We start from the raw sequence: 20,086 nt of genomic DNA on the forward strand, positions 1-20,086 counted from the left end.
CGGTGTCTTATAATAATATAAAACATCCTACAAATTTCCAACCATTTTGGGGAACAAATAAAACTAGATTTAAATACAGTACATAATTTTATTAATTTAAATAGATAACATAAATTAGCACAGCCGTTCACAAACTCGCATCGCTTACACTATCGAAAACAAATACTCAACTCATTTCAATGTGTAAAATAGATAAAGTACAGGTACTACTGTTACCTATTTCTTAATTGCAGAATTAAAAGGAACATATTTTAAATGTAACACTTTTCAAACGGATTGAATTTATTAGTTACAAATAGGATTCATGCATACAAGCATTAATGATTCTCAAAATACGAAAAGGCGTTAGTGGTCTATCATAAGTCGAATCCTATCGCTGCCAAAGTCACTGGCTATCAACGTTGCAAACAGGATCTTGATATAAATGTGATAACATTCTGAGCTCTAGAAACGGGCACTTCCTTGAATACAAAATGTGTTCAAGCGTAGCCTAACCTAACTCTCTAAGAACTAATAAATACGTGCACAACATGACAATTTAGCTACATCGGATACCAGAGCTTGATCTGAATGATACAGAAAGTACCGTAGTGTCACAATAAAGTTATCTAATAAATACATAATTTAACGTAAATATTCGACCTTCGACTTTTTCGTATTTCAATCACTTTTGCTTCGTTATTAGGTAGTATAGTAAATCTATCGTATCAAAACGGAAGGCTGAAGTGTAGATAATATTTGATAAAATTTCGTAATGTATAGGTTCGTAACAATACGAATACCTATAGTAAATGAATCGTATCGATATAACGTCACTGTTTATAATCGTCACTGGCAAATTAATATATCGACATTCTGCAGCACAGCAACCTTTTAGTGCATTTGTTGTAATTATTTGCATTCGATGAACTACATGGCCGATGATGATGACTCACACAATTTTGAATTCTTTTACGTTTTATATTTGTATTTCTAACGCATATAATATACCTATGTTATCTTCTTTTTGTTTGTGGCAACACCGTTACAAAGTGCCTACGTCTGATACATTTGTGGAAAAGAGACGCCGCTCTACATCGTATAGTCTGTGTCGCTTTAACTGCAACACTCTTACTTTTAGAGGACTGAATTTCTATACCCATTTTATCTTACTTTATCACTAAGCGACTAAAATTAATGCTCGTTCGGTTTCGGCAGTATAGCGAGGTTTTCTTTGGGTTTGTTGAAGTGGTTGTTGTAGAGCGTGTAGGCCATGCCGGCGCACAGCGCGCCCACCGCGGTGCCCTGCGCGATCACACGGAACTGCATGAGGAATACGCTGGTGCTCATTGCGCCGCGGTTCTTGTACGCGTACGCGCCGTAGGCGACGGAACCCAGACATCCCGCGATACCTAGAATATGAAAAAATGTTTTTTTTAGGTCTCCGATATTTATATCTAACAGGTAAAGTAGCACATGTTTGACAAGGGTTTTGAAACACAAAACTAAACGGTGTATTATGTAATAAGTATGTCTGTATAGGTAGGCATCCTAACCTATCCTTAACTATAACTTCAGAACTAGATACATATGTCTAAAGACTAATAGCCAATAGGGTTAATTTAAATAACTACAGGATTAATTTATCAGTGCAGTATGTTTTCCGGTTGACATAAACAAGGAAATGTACTTATTCGTTAGGTAGAGCTTAATGAATTTTCTAAGAATCTATTTCGCTAATATAAACTTATAAACAACCGACTGCTTAGCTACAAAATAATTCAAATATCCTCAATTGAGTACTTAGATGAGTTAAACTTACCTAAAACATTTATAATATACCTACCTATGTACCTAGTTCATATTCTTATGTAGGTAAAAATATTTTTTTTTAAACGACTCTTGCACTAATAATCGAATTCTTGCGTCGCGGGGGTTTCACAGACATACAGGCACGTACACAATAACACTCAGTCTAAGAGAAAGCATTCGTAGATTACACAAATGCTTGTCCTACACGGGGGTCGATCTCGCGACACGACGCGCTCACTGGGTTTGGTATGGTGACCTGCCATGCCGGAACTACTAGGCTATCCGAGCAGTCAGTTTTTATCTATCCCTTGTTTTTATTTTTTATCTTTTAATTTATCTCTCCTATAACCTTACCTAAAATCATGAAGGGAGATTCCTTAGTTTTCCGCGCCAGCTTCTCGCTCTGGCTCTCCTCATGGTAGTCGAATACTGGTTTTTCCTGGGCCATTCTCGCAGCTGTAATAAGGAAAACAAACAAAATAAGATCTACGTCAACAACTATTACAAACATGACATAATATTGCTTCAATAATTTCCTGCCACCTTAAAAGTTTAAGTTAAGGAAGGTCTTTTGAATTAATCATTCATCATTTTTCACAATGTGGGACCCCAATTACGCTATTTACAATGGCCGATGTATGAATGGCAACTGATTAAATTTGACACTATTCATATTCTTAACCATTTTACCAAACAAATTATTTAGAAATTCATTGTGTTGTCAGCGAGTGCTCCACCTCGTACTGATATTCCAACTATTATATTGACAAAACACTTAGGAGGAATAGTGTAGTGTCATTAGAACACGAATAGTGTCATTTTAATAAAAATTTCATTCATTAATCGGCAATTGTAAATTGCGGAATTGGGGCCCTGAGCTTTTGAACTAGATAACTGCAGTTACTTTGAAGTCAAGTTAATTGGCTGCTATCTAAGTACTTGTGACTAAGTACTTGTCTAGTGCAATATTAACCATGTCATTGTAATCTACGTAAATAATGAAACGATTCACTCGTCGACACGTAGCAAAATTATTTACGGATTTTAACCGCGACTTTATATACATTTTATTACAATGACACTATTTTTTTTATTTTTTTTAGTAAGATATATAACTTAGTTATGAATAGTTTTATTTTTAGTAGGTAGATACGGTTAGCCAAGAAAATGGTCTCATCCAAGCAATCACTTTAGGGATGAAAATAATACGTGTAATTAGGAGAACAGCGTCGATATTACAATGCAATCATATTCTGACAGTTACTATTATATTGTAAACCTTATTTTACGTACACGTGGCTTTTTTATAACTTGTGGACCACTTGCTTGGCCGAGTATAAGAAATGCCAACTTAGCTGTAATCACTAAATATTGGGAGTTCAATAGAATTTTACCTTTACCTATCTCATGAAATCTCATCATAGTCGTTGAGCGCGAGTTATTTGCAATCGTTATCGGGCAAGCGCAAATACAATCAATCAGACACTGATAAAATGCCGGCAATGAAATCCAGTTATTTAATCATGTCCTCAGCGATTATATTAATTTCAAATTTGTTTTACCCTCAGCTTTCTGATAGAAAATATCGCCGAACGAGTGGACCATTTACCGATATTTATTTAAGTTTTAAATAAAGTAGCTTTCCCCTTCGTAAAAGAAGAAAACATCGGTTGAGTATATTCGGAGATTGCCTCCTATTACGTCATAAGTTAGACTTTCGGTGTAATTAATATCAAAATTTGTTCATACATTCTGGCAAATAAATAAAATCTTTTCATTTCATGGAATCTTTAGTTGGTGTTTATATTTTAGTAACAAAACTAACATTTTGACCTCGCCTAGAAATTTCGTAAAATTCAATTAATAAGCGCAAGTTTTTTTTTTATGAATGTTAGAAAATAATTCAGTTACACATCTTCTCAAGGTTATATTCCATCATAGCATTGAGTTATTAAATCATAAACATTTGGTTAGCTGTAATAAAAACTGTTATAGCCTTCCCGGATCTCATGTGGGATATTACACTGCTGTTCTTGGTAGGAAGGTCAATTGTTTTACTGTCTGTACTGAAGTAGGTACAATCACGGGGAAAAGTTACAATGTATCACGTGTACCCATTAAATTTTCTCCGAATTCTATCAATCACACAGGTAGCGTACTTACTGGGTAGTTGTTAAGAGTGCTTAACGATTAATAAACAGTAACTATTTTTGTAATGACTGTTTTCATAACTTTTTAAAACATTACACCATCCAATATTTCATAACAATAACACCATTACGAAACTGTTAGTAAAACAAAATAGATGTAGTATCTTTGCAAATGCGTGTTAAATATTTAAACACGAATTAATATCTAGAAACAAAAATACTAGAATATTACGAAAACACAAACAGTACTATTATAGACACGAAACACTTATTAATATCTAGTGATAACCAACCTTGTTCCAAAATCAAGGCCACTGAATTACTACACAACGGATAATAACACCCACTCTGCACGGAGTTTAGCGTAAGACTGAATCAATGAATTAAACAAACTTATGACGATGACATCACGAACAATTGCCACGGGGAAAAACAATGGACACTGGACTATGAGATACGAATAACTAATACCTTACTGTTATGAAAGTGTTAGCCATGCAACAGATATTGAACTGTATTACCTTAAACTAAGTCGCGCCGTTACGCTGAAGAATCCTTGGTTAACTAGCGAATGTCGCTGGTAAGGAGTGTTAGGACTGCGCGTGCGCCAGCCGTGTGCTACGTGCACACGCCGATAGAGACGTCATTTACGTTGATACGGCCGTGTGAATCAAGATGTTAATGGATATTTTTACACCATCATTCAATGATGGTGTAAAAACATGGTACAAAACAGTAAACAATTAAGAGTTATCAATCACTCTTAATTGTTAGATGTTTTGCCCAAATTAGGTTATTGCCCCATAATTAGTGAAAGTAGGTTTTCAGTTTGCCTTCTAATGGAGAAAGGTGTAATTCATTAGGTTAATTACTACAGCATTGATCTTTAACATTGATCATTTCGTTTAATTACTACCGTGGGCCGTGGCCTGTGAGACTTATGTCTTAGGTACAGTATTTAATGTTTATTTTCTCCTCATATACTTAATTTTATACAAAATTACAATGTCATCTATTGGTTTAGCCGGTCAGTCGCGGATGCTCCTTCTTTTTGAGGGCCATACACACCATACAGACATAAGTCATCCTTTGTATGCCCACTAATGAGACATATCCCTTGCTTGTTTGTTTGCGACTGATCTCCACATATCTATGGATTCGCCGTAGTCTTTGATACGAGTTACATCGACGACCTTGATGGGCGAGACGAAAATAAATGATATCAATTCGATAACATTTCTGTTATACATCAACTGGTTTATGCGTCGCGTCGGCACTTATGTAATAGTGTAAAATGAAATTTAGGATATTTATCTTATTAATTGATATCTAAAAGGAGTATGGTAAATAATCATTTCAGTTCTTCAAGTAAACAAATTCAGTGAATATAAAAATCTTTAATAGGCTTGCGTTTTATAAAATTAACCCAGCGACAGTTGTCACCGTCTGTACGTTGTGCAACATATAGTATCGGATACATAAAGTTCAAGTTATCTATGTTGACATCTACTTTAGGTAATAATAAATACGAAATAAGAACAAAACTCAACCGTTCCATAGACAAACGACAATAATAACAGATACATTATTTATGTTTGGAACACAGTTTCAGTTCATGGGTGAATGCTTGACGAAAAGAAATATTTTAAAGAAAGTTTGGCTTACATTTCTACTTCCGTTAAGTATAAATAATATTGTATGTTACTCACTAGCCTATATAATTTGCAAAGGGTTAAAGAGATGAAGAAACGGAAGCACGATGTTTGTTTATTCATTTACCTACTGAGTAAAATGGGGTAAATAGGACTGGCGGGTTGAATAGACTACTTTTTTTTTGTTTCGGCTTTCGGTTTTGTAGCATGCGTTATTTTTTCAATAAAAACTGCTTTCTTATAAAACACTCGCTGTTTTCTTATAAAACAGTCGTAATTTAGTAACTTATCTTGAAAAACATTACAAAAATCTTCTTTATTTACCTACTTGGCCAGTCACACTATTTAACGATGCGATTTTAGATCCCACTCTGTTAAATCCTATTTTCTTTAAAATATTTATTCTTCTAAAGCATCGCTTGAACATTTCGCGCCATACACTGAAACGGTTTTCCTTTAAATCACAGTATTAATAACCTAAGCTTAACGAAGCGGCTACACTTCATTATTTACATTAGATTTAAATATAGAAAAAGGCTCGAGGTGTCATAAAATATGTATAATTATATTATTTAGTTGGAAGCCCTGGAGAATACGACATTATTGGAATAGGCTTCTAACCGCAAAATTTAAAAACGTTAAACGTCTGTTTATGTTCAAAAACTACTCCAGGATTTAGACTCCTTCAAAATATATAATTATTAATCACTGGAAGAGATCTCACTCTTTTCAGTTGGATAAAAAAGAATAAAATGAAAAAGTTTAGCCTGGGACATAATAAGGATTATGAACCTGCACTCCTTATGTTTCCAGATGAAACTAAGCTGTTTGGCGAAAAAGGAGTATGTGGCAAGCAACAAAACCTTGAGTGGCGTAGAGTACAAAGGAACGAAAATAGTAGAGGGGTCTATACAATTGGGTTTGAAGGTCTAAGAGTCTTGAGATGTGATGACAAATTTATGAGTACTAAAAAAACTTTGGCATTTAAACTGATAATAATATATACGTAAATAAATACTTTTTACACACATACTATACTTAAACGAATGTATTAATCGTAGCGATATGATTTTTATGTATTTGTACCTAGATTCTTATGTTGGAACACATTCTTCAAAGCCAAGTCAAGCAGAAAATACGTCCCACTCGCTTGCGGACCTCAGAATAGCTTAACAACAATAAAATAACTGTTTAAAGGATAAATTACTTCTATAATAACGTAATAAGTTCAACGTCAACATTGTGCCATCACAGTAGACAGTACACCAGCCACCGTAATCTGAATGTTTAAAACCATTATACCTCAAAGATTTATGAAATAATTGGTTTTTCTTTTTTCAAAGAGTTCGACCGTTACTAAATGAAAAGGTTTATGGTGTCTTGGCTTCACACACTGCCCACAATTTATGTGCGCCGTAAAGTGGACCTCTGATATCTCTAACTCCCCGAAACATAAGATATAGAGCAGACCTATATTCTGTGTTTCCGAGAGTTAGAGATATTTGCTAGTTTCAGTTACAAAGCTTTTTTTTAATATCAAAGGTAAAGGTAACAGGAACTATACTGGTTTTAGTACTTTATACGGGGCTTGGGTATAAACATTGTTCGGACGACCTCTCGGTATAACAAATGGACTATCACTGACTTGCTTTGGCAAGATAACAGTGCTTCGCACTTCTGCGGCTATGACCAGGCGTCTTGAAGCATGAGAACACATACAAACTCGTTACTTTCAACATCTGGCGTCATCTACAGAAAAAAATACGTCGATTTTCGAGTTCGAATGCTAAAAGGCCATGCTTCAAGACGCCTACTTTTACAACGAGCTCATAACACACAAGTTTCAGTTGACATTCGAATTATAAATCATTGCACATTCTTATTTTATAGTCTTCAGCCAGCAATGTATATTCGAATGTCAATTAAAGACCGCTGTTTATGACGTCATGGAAAGAACGCAGGGATTTTAACACCGCTTTAAGTAAGACTGTTGAAGATGTGGAAGCGAGACAACACGATACAGCGTAGAGTGCCGTCTTGCTTGCACAGTGACAATAGTCTGGTCTTAAGGTGTGGTGGTAGACCCCCGGTCGTAACATTTTAATTAACTACTCAGATGTGAACGATGGCGTTCATTGGTACTGGCTGGGCGCGCTCGAGGACACCTTCTCTAGCTTCTCAAAGTGTTTGCGCGCGTTCCTGATGTTTATCAATGTGGCTTCCGAAGGGATCTTGGGGTCGGACATCTCTACCATGACGTATGTGTTGCTTGTAAATCCATCTATAAATGCTGCGAACACGCTGTTGCGGACCTACAAAAAGGAATAAGTTTTTTTATTTTATAATAGCGTCGCTGTTTACTTTGTGTCTATCACAGAGCCCTTAAAAACATTACGGGGCTTCTGTTCTGAGTAAAAGTGAAGTATTGCTAGTACCTCCATGCTCTGGAACTGCGCGGCCAGCTTGCTGCAGGACAGCTTGAACTGCTTGACGATGTTGGAGACCTTCTCGAAGCGGTGCGCGTCGCGGTGCGGCCGCTGCTGGCAGTGCGACACCACCAGGAACGTCGCGCGCTCGAATAACAACACCTGCGGAAACAGGCCGTCATAGTATAGGAGGTCAATTACAGCTACAGATTGCGTTTATTATATTTTAGAGTAGTCTTTTGGAGATACAGAACAATGATCGGCATTTCAACTGACTGCACGGTTAAGGTAACCGCGCGAAACCCACTGTCGCGGCTTCAATCCCAGCGTAGGACAAGCATCTGGGTGTCTTTTTGCATGTGACTTGAACGTTTTTCGTAGCCGACACCGTAATTACAGGTATCAGATCCAAATTGTTTACTGTTTTAACTATCTCTCATTTAACGCAGTCAGAACTTTCATAAAAATGCTTGCTTGTATAATTAAAATGATACAGTACCTCATCCGCGTCCACGATTTCAGCAAACTGTTTGAGTGATGACTCCAATGCCTTAACGTTAGGTATTAACTTGTATACTATGCTTGACCACGCCCTGAAAACAATATTGGTTTTAATTTTAAAAATTTTACAATATCATAATAAAACTAAACTTAATTATGTCCTTATAGTGTAGTCCTAATTCATTAATTATTCTATTAAATAACAGTTAAAATATAACAAAACATCGAACTCTAAAACCTGCTGCATGGCAACTAAAAATCGATGAATTAATTAAATGTCAAGGGCGCAATAATGTCATGTATGTTTTGACCTTCCGGAAGGTACAAACATTGTGATTAATTAAGAAATATTGGTACAGTCAGTAATCAGGCTCTTGAGAGTACAATCATACACAATACAAACATACATTATATCTAGTTTCGGGACTGGAAAAAACGTGGCACGAAACACAAAATTCTACTGAAAACTTAAACACTAATATTATTGATGTCTTTCAACAATTTTAAGTCTTCGTAAATTTATAGAGAAACTGACTTGTAAGTTCTTTAAGCTGAATAAAGACTTTATACCAAAGAGATAAGGTTCCATTTCATAAAGCATACGATTATTGATTTTTAAGTGTGTGTGTGTGTGTTGACGAGGAGAAATGTAATTTCTATTGGTACAAGGATCCTAGATAAGAAGTTATCGGCATAGTTTGTTTTGCGTTATGTAATATATCGCAAGTTTGGAGGGTTTTTAAACTAGGCATAAATCAACGCGGACGAATGTGCGGTCACCACGTCAACCATTTGGAGCGCGACGCTTCACAGGTTCTATCCCGGCGTACGAGTGTAGGACACGCATTTGTGAGATCCACGAATCCTTGTTCTGAGTGTTTGTGAATACCCCGCGACACAATGATTAAACTCCATACTGCAGGAATCATTTTATATAAGAGAAATTTTAAGACGAATGAGAAAAACTCTTTGCGGATCCACGTCCAAATTCCAAAGCGAGGCATTATCCAAAAAGATACTCATGAGGCGGTATTGAGGCCAATAACAATTTTAAAACCGTGGTAGTCATATCTGCAAATATTGAATACTAGCTGAGCGCCTACCTATAGCTTTAAGGGTTGTGACCACGCCTTAATATAATTTTATAACAATTATGGGAGACACGACGCCGTATGTTGCGCTATTTCACTTTCACAACACCTAAGCTTTGGGAGGTGGACCTTGTTACCCTGGACATTAGATTCATTATTAAGTTTCGTATGTATAGTGGAATTCGAACCTTAACATAGTTGTAAATGAGCACTCACTTGTATAATGTCTCATCCCATATGCTAGTTCTGAAGCAGGTGCACTCGAGGGGCTTGGACAGCCGCTTCAGGTCCTCCTCTCGCTCCTTGAAGATGTCCTCGCGTTGCTCCTCAGAGACCAGGTCCATTTTGTGCACCAGGCAGAATATCCGGGCTTCCGGGGAATTCTGTCAAAACAAAAATTATTAGTAGGATTGGCTGGGAAGAAACTTGGCTAGCCTCGTTATATTTTATGTATAATATCAAGGGAAAAGTTGTTCTAAATGTATTTATTTAAAAAAGACGTCGGAAATTATTATACACTCTTGTCTGGTGATGATAGAAAATTTGAATAGATCGATAAAAAGCGCGACGCTCATCTCATATAATTAGCAGTTAATAATAGTTATCTACTGCATAAGCTGCCTAGATTTCAATGTTTGATGATCACTATAATGTATCTAAACAAACAAGTCGAGAGATAACAGTATATTATTCTAATCCTACTAATGTTGAGATAATAAGATAAATAATTATATATGTGTAATAAACAAATTAAGGCGTAAAAAAACTATTAGTAAAAAATTTACTTAGATTTGCAAATCAATGACTTTATATGGACCTGGTTTATAAGTATTAGCGTTGGTCCTACGATCCTCATTATAACGCTGGTATGCACAATTGGGCACAAACTACCTGCGATAAAGCAGACACGTCGGCCGCAGGCTGCCATTATACTTTACTATTATCGCGTGTTAGTAATGTGTAGGACGCCTTTAACCAACAGTGACTGTCGGTCTGCCGCGTGAACTTCTCGGCGTTATCGCAGATCGTGGCAACCTCGCAGAAGACTATTTAACGTCTTTGATGCGTCGGAGCACGGATCCTTGCATTGCCGGGAAGCTGCCGAATCGTGGATCCGCGCCTGACCAGCACCAAGCAATTTTTCCTCTTCTTAATACTAAACTGCTATCAAAGCACTCAATTTCCACTACATGCAAAGATAATGAATTAATATATTGGTACCTGTAATATAGCTTCCAAACAGGACTGATAGTAATGCATATCTTTCTCCATCTCTCTGCTCTCGACGTCAAACACGTATATCAGAACTTCTACATTCCTGAAGATGTTGTCTCGTTGTGATGCAAAGTAGTTCTCCATAAACGCTTCTTGACCGCCACAGTCCCATAGGTTTAGCACTAAGTTGCCAAGGAAACGGACGTGAGAGTGTTCTACGTCAACTGGAAGGACAAATATGTATCTTTGATGAGTAAATTTGGTTTGAACAAACTACTGCTGATAAAACTTAAAAACTGAATATAATAATGAAAGTAAGCACAAATTTTGCATTCAAGACCCTTTGAGGACCAGAGTTTACCATCAATAATGTGAGAAAGTTAAAAGCAACTAATCAAACTCAACTTATCTTAATTTTTCTCATCATCAGAAGAAGGTAGATACAGAGTTAAAGGTTTTTGTATCATATATGGATATGATGATACAACTTTTAAATTGTGTATCTAATTAAAAAAATGAGTAATAACAATTGTAGTTATTAAATCAAAGGGAACAATTTCTTAAAATAGGGTATGAGTCAAAGGATGCAATAATACCTAACATATAAACAATGGCTGCAAATCATATCTGACAGATAAACACATTTTTAGTTTTTGTGGTTAAAATATAATGGCACTTACTTGTAGCCCCCAGTCGTCGCGTGTCCCTAGCTATGTAGTTGGCGAATATAATGGACCTCATGCTCGTCTTCCCTGAACCACTCTTCCCCATCAACAACACCTGACAATGGAATTAGATACACTTACAAATAAAACCTTATCTAATTTTATCACTATCCATAGCAATATTTTCTTCAATACTAACAATTATAGCTAGTTTAACAGTGAAAACAAGTTTATCTATTTGAATACGTACCTTTTTCTTCATGTTGACTAAGTTTTACTAGGTCAAGGGTTTAAAACTTTATGTTTTGTACTATTGAAAGCCCACAAAGAAATTATTCAATGATACTATTGTAAATAATTATAACTTAATGATCTCTTCCCATTATTTATGTCGTGAAAGTATAACAAAATAAATTAAATGAGAAAACGAAAAGTAGGCGTAATTCCCATTCACGACAAAGCCAATGAAACATTGAGAAATTGAAAATGACACATGACTTGACATCAGACATGACGTACGTCATGACAGTGGAAGATATGGTTCGAGAGTTAATTTACCGATAGATTTTAAATATTTATGAAAATTATCTTTAAAATCCATTTTTATATCTTTTTTATTTTACGAGTCTAGTTTTTGTTGAAATGGAAACAGAAACTGATTTTAACAAACTAAATAGTTATGTTTTGGAACGAAGACGGTTATCAGTGCGTCCATTTGTGATTCAGCGGGGTTATTTTAAAAATAATAGTACTACAATCAGAATAAAACTATTATCAATGAATAATAATTAAGTAAATGTCTTTAGGGCTAATTATTAATCAGGTTAAAGATATGTCATATAATGTTTCTACAATTTGTAGAATTACTTCCTGGCCTACCTGTTATTTAAAAACCTTGAACGCATTGTTTTTGTGTGTAATTTTGCAAGTCCATGAAATTGTCAAGACTGTCAAGAGGTGCACTTTTGGAAACGTAGAAAACGTGTGATTTTCTTCGATATTCTAACTATTTTCAATATGTTATCACTTAAGTAGATACCAACAAGTTGTTTGATTCTTAAAAATGGCTCGCCATCGTGACGTTCGAAATAGAAGCTACTCCGACGACTACGACGATGACGATGTTTATGGACATTCCGTTGAAGATGAGAGCTATATGTCGCCTAGTGACACTGCACAATGGATATACGATCGGAGTCGTAACCAGCAGGCCATATCGCACTTCATGCAGAGTCACAATGACATCCAGGAGGAACCGGAGGACGATGTTGCCGAGTCCAGTCATCCCGCTCTCGAACGACGCGAGTCCATAGACTTCCGTAGCCTTAACCTTGATGAGGATGACGAGGCCAAGCTCATGTCGTGCCTAGACGAGCTTAGGAATGTTATAGGTGACACAATTTCAGACAATATACTCATACAAACGGTTATTAAGCACAAGTTTGATTTTAATAAATCTCTTGATGATATTTTGAACAGAAACAGTAAGGAGCCAGTATTACCGAAACTAGAGCCGGTAAAACCTGTGGTGATCATAGACCCTGTAAAAGCTCCTGTTATAACAACTATAGAGACAGCACCAAAAGTAATTGCTACTAATCTGGAACCAAAGACTGCTGCAGTTGTCAAAGGATTCAAAGTGAATCAAGATGGCAGCTCTAGCAGTCGCCCGCAAACACCCAGAGACCAATCACCCTGCACAGATAGAGTATCAAAGACTGAACTACTAGATGAAGTTAAAATAACACCTAAAGTGAAAGAAAACAAAGTAGATGCAAACACACAATACTCAAATGAGAGGGGATCTGATAAGGACCACTTGTATATAGTTGTTATAGGACATGTGGATGCGGGCAAGTCCACTCTGATGGGACGACTGCTCTGTGACCTTGGAGAGGTGAACCAACGGACTCTGCACAAGTATGAGCAGGAGAGCAAGAAGATTGGTAAACAAAGTTTTATGTATGCTTGGGTTCTGGACGAAACTGGTGAAGAGAGAGTGAGAGGCATCACTATGGACATAGGAAGAGCACAATTTGAGACCAAGACCAAAAGAGTTATTATATTGGATGCTCCCGGCCATGCCGACTTCATCCCTAATATGATAACAGGTGCAGGCCAAGCTGATGTTGCTCTCCTTGTAGTTGATGCTACTAGAGGGGAATTTGAATCAGGCTTTGACCTTGGAGGTCAGACAAGGGAGCATGCTCTACTAGTGAGATCACTGGGAGTGAGCCAACTTGCAGTAGCAGTGAACAAACTAGACACAACAAATTGGTCCCAAGAGAGGTTTAATGAGATTACAAAAAAACTTAAATTCTTCCTTAAACAGGCTGGTTTTAAGGACACCGATGTAACATATGTGCCTTGTTCAGGATTAACCGGTGAAAACTTAGTGAAGTCACCAACTGAAGCAGAGTTATTGAAGTGGTACAAAGGACCATGTCTTCTAGAAGTTATAGACAAATTTAATGTGCCTGAAAGGCCTGTGTCCAAACCCTTACGCTTATCTGTTAATGATGTATATAAAGGTACTGGTGCAGGTTTCTGTGTGGCCGGGCGGATTGAGAATGGCATGATCAGTAAAGGAGATAAGGTGTTAGTATGTCCAACTAAAGAAATGGCTGAAGTAAGAAACATAAGTATCAATGAAATGACCAGCAATGTTGCCTTTGCTGGAGACCAGGTCAGTGTGACCCTCTCTGGTGTTGACATGCTGAATGTTGCAGTTGGATATGTACTGAGTTGTCCAGTCCAACAAGTGCCTGTAACTACTAAGTTTGAAGCAAGAATTGTAGTTTTTAATGTCAAGGTGCCAATAACAAGAGGATACCCTGTGCTCATTCATCACCAGTCATTAGTGGAGTCTGCTAACATTGTAAAACTGAAGGCTTTGTTGAATAAAAGTACGGGTGAGCTGATGAAGAAGAACCCGCGTGTTTTGGGCAACAACTGTGTGGCTGTTGTGGATATCGAGGTGTGTCGCCCCATCTGTGTAGAGCGGTACAAGGATGTGAAGGAGCTGGGCCGCGTCATGCTGCGCGTGGCCGGCACCACCATAGCCGCCGGCCTCGTCACCGACATCCTCAAAACCAAATCGATCTGATAAGCTTGTCACTATCAAATGTTATGGCATCCTCCAGACAATCAGAGCCTTCGATTTACCATACGTAATAGGGCTTTTTTTCAAAATATTAATTCATTATTTTTAGAACATTATTAAATTGAAATTGAATTTTTTTTTTGCTCAGTTATCCATTCCATGGTATGGAGTTTTATTAGATTAGTTGTTGCCATGTAAGCGATTATGATGTGTATAACGACATGTTTAAGCATCACTTTAGTATATTAAATACGTGGCCTAAGTTTTAAGCTTTTAGTGTCGAATTAGCAAACGCTTTATATCGTCAATCAGATGCCATAACATGAATCGAACTGCACATGGATATTGTACAATAATGTATCGTGCTATACATCTTATGGTTATATTTAATTAATACTTTTAAATAAATATTATTTATAATGAAAATAAATTTGTTGTAATAGTTAACACAATTGCTTTTATTTTCTTTTTTGTTCTACGATCGTGACTACTTAGGTGCCGAATTAGATAAAACAAAATATCAGTCGATTGTGATGTAATTTGAGTGCAAGGTTTATAAATTTATGACGCGACGATAGGTAAACAATTACACCGGTATGATAAGAACTTAAAATTAACACATATTATGTCTGAGAGAGCGAATTTCAAGGTTTTTTCGGAAACAGGAGAAGTTGTGATGCCATGGGGTTATAATTCCGCTGAACGAGTTTCTGAGTTCAAATCGCAGACGCTGACTGCTTTTTGTGTCCTTTTATTTAGAAAATGATTATTAAAAGAATGATAGGTGTTCTTGTTAATTATAAGTTATCCCATTCGCTGCCGATCTAAAGAGTAACAATATTACCCAGTTGCCGCCATACTGTACTATGCAGCCCGCCCATCGGCGGTCCCGGCATCTTAATTATGTATTTTTGCCCGCCCATTGGCGTTTTCGGCATGAAGCTGCAGATTCCGACATGAATCGTTTGATATCGCATCCAAAAAAATCCTAGAAAGTGCTATTAATTTGACTTAAGATAACGCGAACGCATAATATAAGCCTTCATTGCTTTTATCAGCCAGCCCTTTGTATTGGCCCGGCCGACCGGCAGAAGTGCCGGCCGGCTGTCTGGGACGTTTTAGGCCAAAATTAACCCTGCCGAAGGGTTTTTTTTAAGTAAGAGACGCTCCAAATGTTTTTTCTTAGTATTTTTTCACAAGTTAATCAGAACTTTCTGTTGATCAATGTTTCGAAGGTTTTACACCTTTATGTGAAATAGATGATAACACTTTATTTTTATACACGAAACTCATGCTTAAGAAGTAGCGAGCAGAGAAGTTTTTACATAACTTAATAATAGCCGTTAGTCGTTCTAAAATTTACAAAAGTTTGGGACCTCTGATATAAAATCTTCGGCCCGCCCAACGGCGGGCTCGGCATGACAGTATAGAATTGCCTTTTTTCAAAACTTCAAATATCAGCAGGCCATTTGAGTTGCAAATCAATATTAATAAAACAAATCATTACACATTATCTCATTACTTTCTGACGTTATTTCGTAAAGTTATTGCAGTTTAAAATCAAACCGCCCATGGGCGGTCTCGGCGTGAAAGTTAAAAAATTTTGCCCGCCGATGGGCGGGCTCGGCACTGAATGGGTTAAGCTACTGATGCCGGACACAAGTGGGCCACCTATGGGCGCGGCGCTAACACGATCTGTATCTATCATCGCCACGCTAGCAGCCAGGTTTAACCAATGTAAAAGTAGAGGTACCTATATTACTTAAGTGGGTAGTAGCCATATTCGTTATTAATAAAAATTGTTATCTATACTTCTATACTAATATATAAAGCTGAAGAGTTTGTTTGTTTGAACGCGCTAATCTCAGGAACTACTGGTCCAAATTGAAAAAGTATTTTTGTGGTGAATAGACCGTTCATCGAGGAAGGCTTTAGGCTATAAACCATCACGCTGCGACTAATAGGAGCGAAGATACAATAGAAAATGTGAAAAAAAACAGGGCAGGTATAAATCATAAGTTATATCTTCTACCCACGGGGACGAAGTCGCGGGCGACAGCTAGTAGTAAATATGTAAGTAAAAACATGTTTGAACAGCTAAAATTGTATAAGAGCAATAATTGTCGAGAGATACACCTTTTATTTAGTGTGATCTTCCTACTGTACATTTGTGGCTTCTACTTAATATTAATAATTATTTTTATCAGCATAAAAGTATTATGACAATGCGTGGGCTCGGAAATCAAAGTCGTGAAACAAGTAGTGTAGCAAAGAAAACTGTTTCCAGGACCAAAAGATTTAATTTAGATAAGTAGTTGGCCGACGGCTGGCTGTGCGCTGCAATCAACTTAGTTTGTTGCCAAAGCTATCTACGAATAGGCTTTCTTTTTTTGTAGGCTGAGCCGTCGGCTGTCGTTGACAAATTAAACAAATTGAGTTTATAAGACCCGCTTTATGAGTTGTGTACCGAGCACCGAGAGCACCTTGTAAAAACCTATAATTTTTGCATGGTTTTAAAAATAGATAAAGAAAAACAAAATACGAGAAAGCTTTAAAATAATACGTTTATGTGTGAATATGTCATACTACAATCTCATATTGGCAAATTCCATAAGACCTAACACATGACTCTGGTTCTAAAATTATTTGATGATTTAGTAAGTACACAGTTTGAAATTTAAGATTCCATGATCTCATCTTAAGTAGTTCAGTCAAATTACTAATATCTAAATACAGAATCTCTATACAGAAACTCAAATGCTTCTTATATCTGACTTCAGCAAAGATCTTGAAATATATTCTTTGACTTCCTAAAGTAGATAGGTATAGTAGAACTTGCAACGAACGAAGTAGTTGTGTCGTGTCAACGTCTGTTTGCCGAGCGGTGCCAAGTGTCGCGCTCGTGGCGGACTCGTGAAATTTAATTTCCTACTAATTTCCCAACACTCGTAGTTCGCTATTTGCTCTCTCAACTATGTTCGCAACCTTTGAGCTGTTTCCAATTGTGTGCTCTGATTTTCAATAATATGTTTACCGTTATTTTCAATTTAAAACAGGCCAATTCATTATTACTAATGGTTTCGTGAATTGCATGAGTTCTATTAATTAAAAGTTGAAGCCTTTTAACTGTTTTGGAAGTTGTTACTAACTTAACGGCTGGGAATTATGGAGCAACTGAAACTTTGATTGCAGAAGTCATGACGTGGCAAAGCCCCTGTTAAAATGGTTCGAGCAAAAATTATTGCGACCGCTTAACTTCTAAGAACTTGTGTAACATGCAATTATTGCAAGTAGCATCTGGTTAATGTTATTGCTCTCTTGAGTTCAGGGCTGACTGCGTTTCGTATTGGTAGAAAAAAAAATAACTGGATTAATTTGTTACTTTTTGATAACTATGATTTGATGTTTAGAACCCGGCCTTTAATAAACATATTAAACATGCTTTGGAACTTCTTTAACTTTTACACAATAAATCAGTTGAGTAAGTCCACAATTATAAATCTGCCGGGCCTCAGCACTATGTCGTGTAAAGTGGGTCTCGCGTGTTCACTGGCAAGGAAACTAAGATGTGTTGCGGATGGGATGTGGCTTTTAACTGAAAGGTATTTTACTCCGAGCCACGGAACTAAAGATAGAATGTCTAATAGTAGCTAAATATAAATGTAGGTCAGGCGTTTTTGGAAGCGTGACGAAAGAAGGCTGCGCTTCAGTCAGAAATATTAGACGCGTTTCTCATAAATGCTATTTTTTTTAATAAAAAGGTACCTATGCACGTTATCTAATTAATTTTTGGTGTGAAATGTTGTCGGTATTTATACTATTTATATTTTAAAGTTGCCTAAAGGGAACACTCAACCAAATTTTAAATAATTCCAAGAATTCATAATAAACTTCAACTTCATTACACAACAAAAACATTTCCAGAGCGAAGCCTAAAATACTTTAGACCTAATTCTATTTCAATTTGGTGCGGCATAAATCATAAAATTATATCCTAAAGTGACAGAAATCTTCTCCGGGGCTCAACTAATTCAATTTAAGGTCATAACGAGGGGCCTGTAATACTTTGCCGCTTAAATTCGTACATTTCGTGTAGCATTCGGCGCCTGAAGAGGCTATTACATGAATAGAGGGTAGGAATAAATCAGGGCCGTCCAGTATCCTCGCTGTTACGCTTGACCTAACTGTAATAATGTTACGTAAACAAATGCCGCCCCGCACTACTCCTCTCATTATTCATTAAAAAAAATGAACTTTATTTTTTGAAAATACAAATCTAGCGATCATAGGCAATATGTCATGCAAAACATGGTGGTAATTTGAACTGAATGAATTTAGATATGAACGCTGAAGCACAACTAAGTGAATACCTAGATACTAAATCAACTTCTGCACTTTTGGAAACCAAATAAAGCAAGCACCAAATAACCAAACCAAGTAGCAATAAAATAAATCAGATTTACTAATCCAAACATCACTTCTATAGTTTCACTTAAAGATTTTTTTGTCATCAAGGTTCCTAACTTAGGGCGTAGAAAATTTATAAATAAATTAGAAATATGGTAGGCATTTCACAATTTATTTGAATCTGAAGATATTTTTAAGATGAAATAAGGTTAAGACGAAGCAAACGGAAATGTTATAAACAGTAATGATAAGTAGGAAACAGCTAGAATAATTTGGCGTATCTGACAGTTTTGACAGTTTAGAGTGATTCAATCGTGAGTTTATCAAGAGACACAAAGGCTTATGTAGGTATTATTGGATGCTCCGAGTTCAAAGAGAGTAGCAGTATTCCATGGAAATCTGTTACATATCGATGTTACCATCCTATCTAACGACTAGCCGCTGGCGGACAAGGAACAACTTGTATTGTAGCCACGGAAACATGTCCAGTTTCAATATTTACCATGAATTTATAAAATAGAACAGTCAAAGTTAAATTTTGATTTCTTGTTTACATAGTCCAGTTGGTTAGGCAGTATTTTTCGGTTTAATATCTGTACATATGTATGTATTACACACAAAAATGATGTGCTTTTTAAACGGTAAAATCATTCTCAAAATCGGTTTACTAATTCCTGAGATCATGCCCTGTGACTCCTTATATTTACCTCTTTAAAATATTGGTAGACTTGAATTTAAATAATTGTATTTCTTCAGTGAACATTATGTTGCTTAATTTTTTAAAGCGCTCGTTAGATATGTAATTACTCACTTACTTACATGATGTTCTTTTAATTTCAAAATCTCAACAGGCGGTAAATTAAGATGAATATAAAATTAATAAAGTAAGCTTACGACTTATTGTGTAGGTAAGCGTTGCCAATAACGTACGTTCTGACGTCTATATAAATATAATGTCAGCATTAATATGTACAAATTGGTATTAAGTTACTTAATCAATGTATACAGGCTATATGAAGAGATATCAAGATTGAGTTCAGAGGTGAGATGTTCTAGATTAACTAAGAGTTACAGCGTCTTATCGG

At 36.4% G+C, this 20,086-nt stretch overlaps 3 protein-coding genes across 5 annotated transcripts; 1 reads left to right on the plus strand and 2 right to left on the minus strand.

The window, feature by feature from the left end:
- Nucleotides 1-68: 68 nt before the first annotated feature.
- On the minus strand, nt 69-4,563 carry LOC113492870 (HIG1 domain family member 1A, mitochondrial-like). Of its 3 annotated transcripts, none has more exons than XM_026870574.1 (3): nt 4,463-4,563; nt 2,146-2,247; nt 69-1,391 (listed from the first exon to the last, which is right to left on the minus strand). In XM_026870574.1, exons 2-3 carry the CDS (start codon nt 2,237-2,239, stop codon nt 1,174-1,176), a joined length of 312 nt encoding a protein of 103 aa, XP_026726375.1. In that variant the 5' UTR covers nt 2,240-2,247; nt 4,463-4,563; the 3' UTR covers nt 69-1,173. The 3 variants fall into 3 exon arrangements, with proteins under 3 accessions (XP_026726375.1, XP_026726374.1, XP_026726373.1); XM_026870573.1 differs by having other exon boundaries at nt 4,413-4,502; XM_026870572.1 differs by lacking the exon at nt 4,463-4,563 and adding an exon at nt 4,235-4,343.
- Nucleotides 4,564-5,318: 755 nt separating this feature from the next.
- On the minus strand, nt 5,319-11,975 carry LOC113492867 (ras-related GTP-binding protein A). Its single transcript, XM_026870568.1, has 7 exons — nt 11,742-11,975; nt 11,507-11,606; nt 10,833-11,050; nt 9,828-9,994; nt 8,519-8,612; nt 8,029-8,181; nt 5,319-7,905 (listed from the first exon to the last, which is right to left on the minus strand). Exons 1-7 carry the CDS (start codon nt 11,751-11,753, stop codon nt 7,726-7,728), a joined length of 924 nt encoding a protein of 307 aa, XP_026726369.1. The 5' UTR covers nt 11,754-11,975; the 3' UTR covers nt 5,319-7,725.
- A 430-nt stretch (nt 11,976-12,405) lies between these two features.
- LOC113492864 (HBS1-like protein) lies at nt 12,406-14,635 on the plus strand. Its single transcript, XM_026870565.1, has one exon. The coding sequence runs from the start codon at nt 12,555-12,557 to the stop codon at nt 14,595-14,597; it is 2,043 nt and encodes a 680-aa protein (XP_026726366.1). The 5' UTR covers nt 12,406-12,554; the 3' UTR covers nt 14,598-14,635.
- The last annotated feature ends 5,451 nt before the right edge of the window (nt 14,636-20,086 follow it).

The sequence above is a fragment of the Trichoplusia ni genome, chromosome 4 (assembly GCF_003590095.1).
Source record: "Trichoplusia ni isolate ovarian cell line Hi5 chromosome 4, tn1, whole genome shotgun sequence".
NCBI classification, from domain to species: domain Eukaryota; kingdom Metazoa; phylum Arthropoda; class Insecta; order Lepidoptera; family Noctuidae; genus Trichoplusia; species Trichoplusia ni.

What these genes read in the sequence shown, in the direction of transcription:
- LOC113492870 (XM_026870574.1), bottom strand. Translation starts at nt 2,239, where the DNA reads ATGGCCCAGGAAAAACCAGTATTCGACTACCATGAGGAGAGCCAGAGC. An exon ending in ATCTCCCTTCATGATTTTAG is followed by an intron (nt 1,392 to 2,145) that starts GTAAGGTTATAG and finishes TTCATATTCTAG; the next exon opens with GTATCGCGGGATGTCTGGGT.
- LOC113492864 (XM_026870565.1), top strand. Translation starts at nt 12,555, where the DNA reads ATGGCTCGCCATCGTGACGTTCGAAATAGAAGCTACTCCGACGACTAC.
- LOC113492867 (XM_026870568.1), bottom strand. An exon ending in GCGACGACTGGGGGCTACAA is followed by an intron (nt 11,051 to 11,506) that starts GTAAGTGCCATT and finishes TTGTCCTTCCAG; the next exon opens with TTGACGTAGAACACTCTCAC. An exon ending in GTTTGGAAGCTATATTACAG is followed by an intron (nt 9,995 to 10,832) that starts GTACCAATATAT and finishes TTGTTTTGACAG; the next exon opens with AATTCCCCGGAAGCCCGGAT.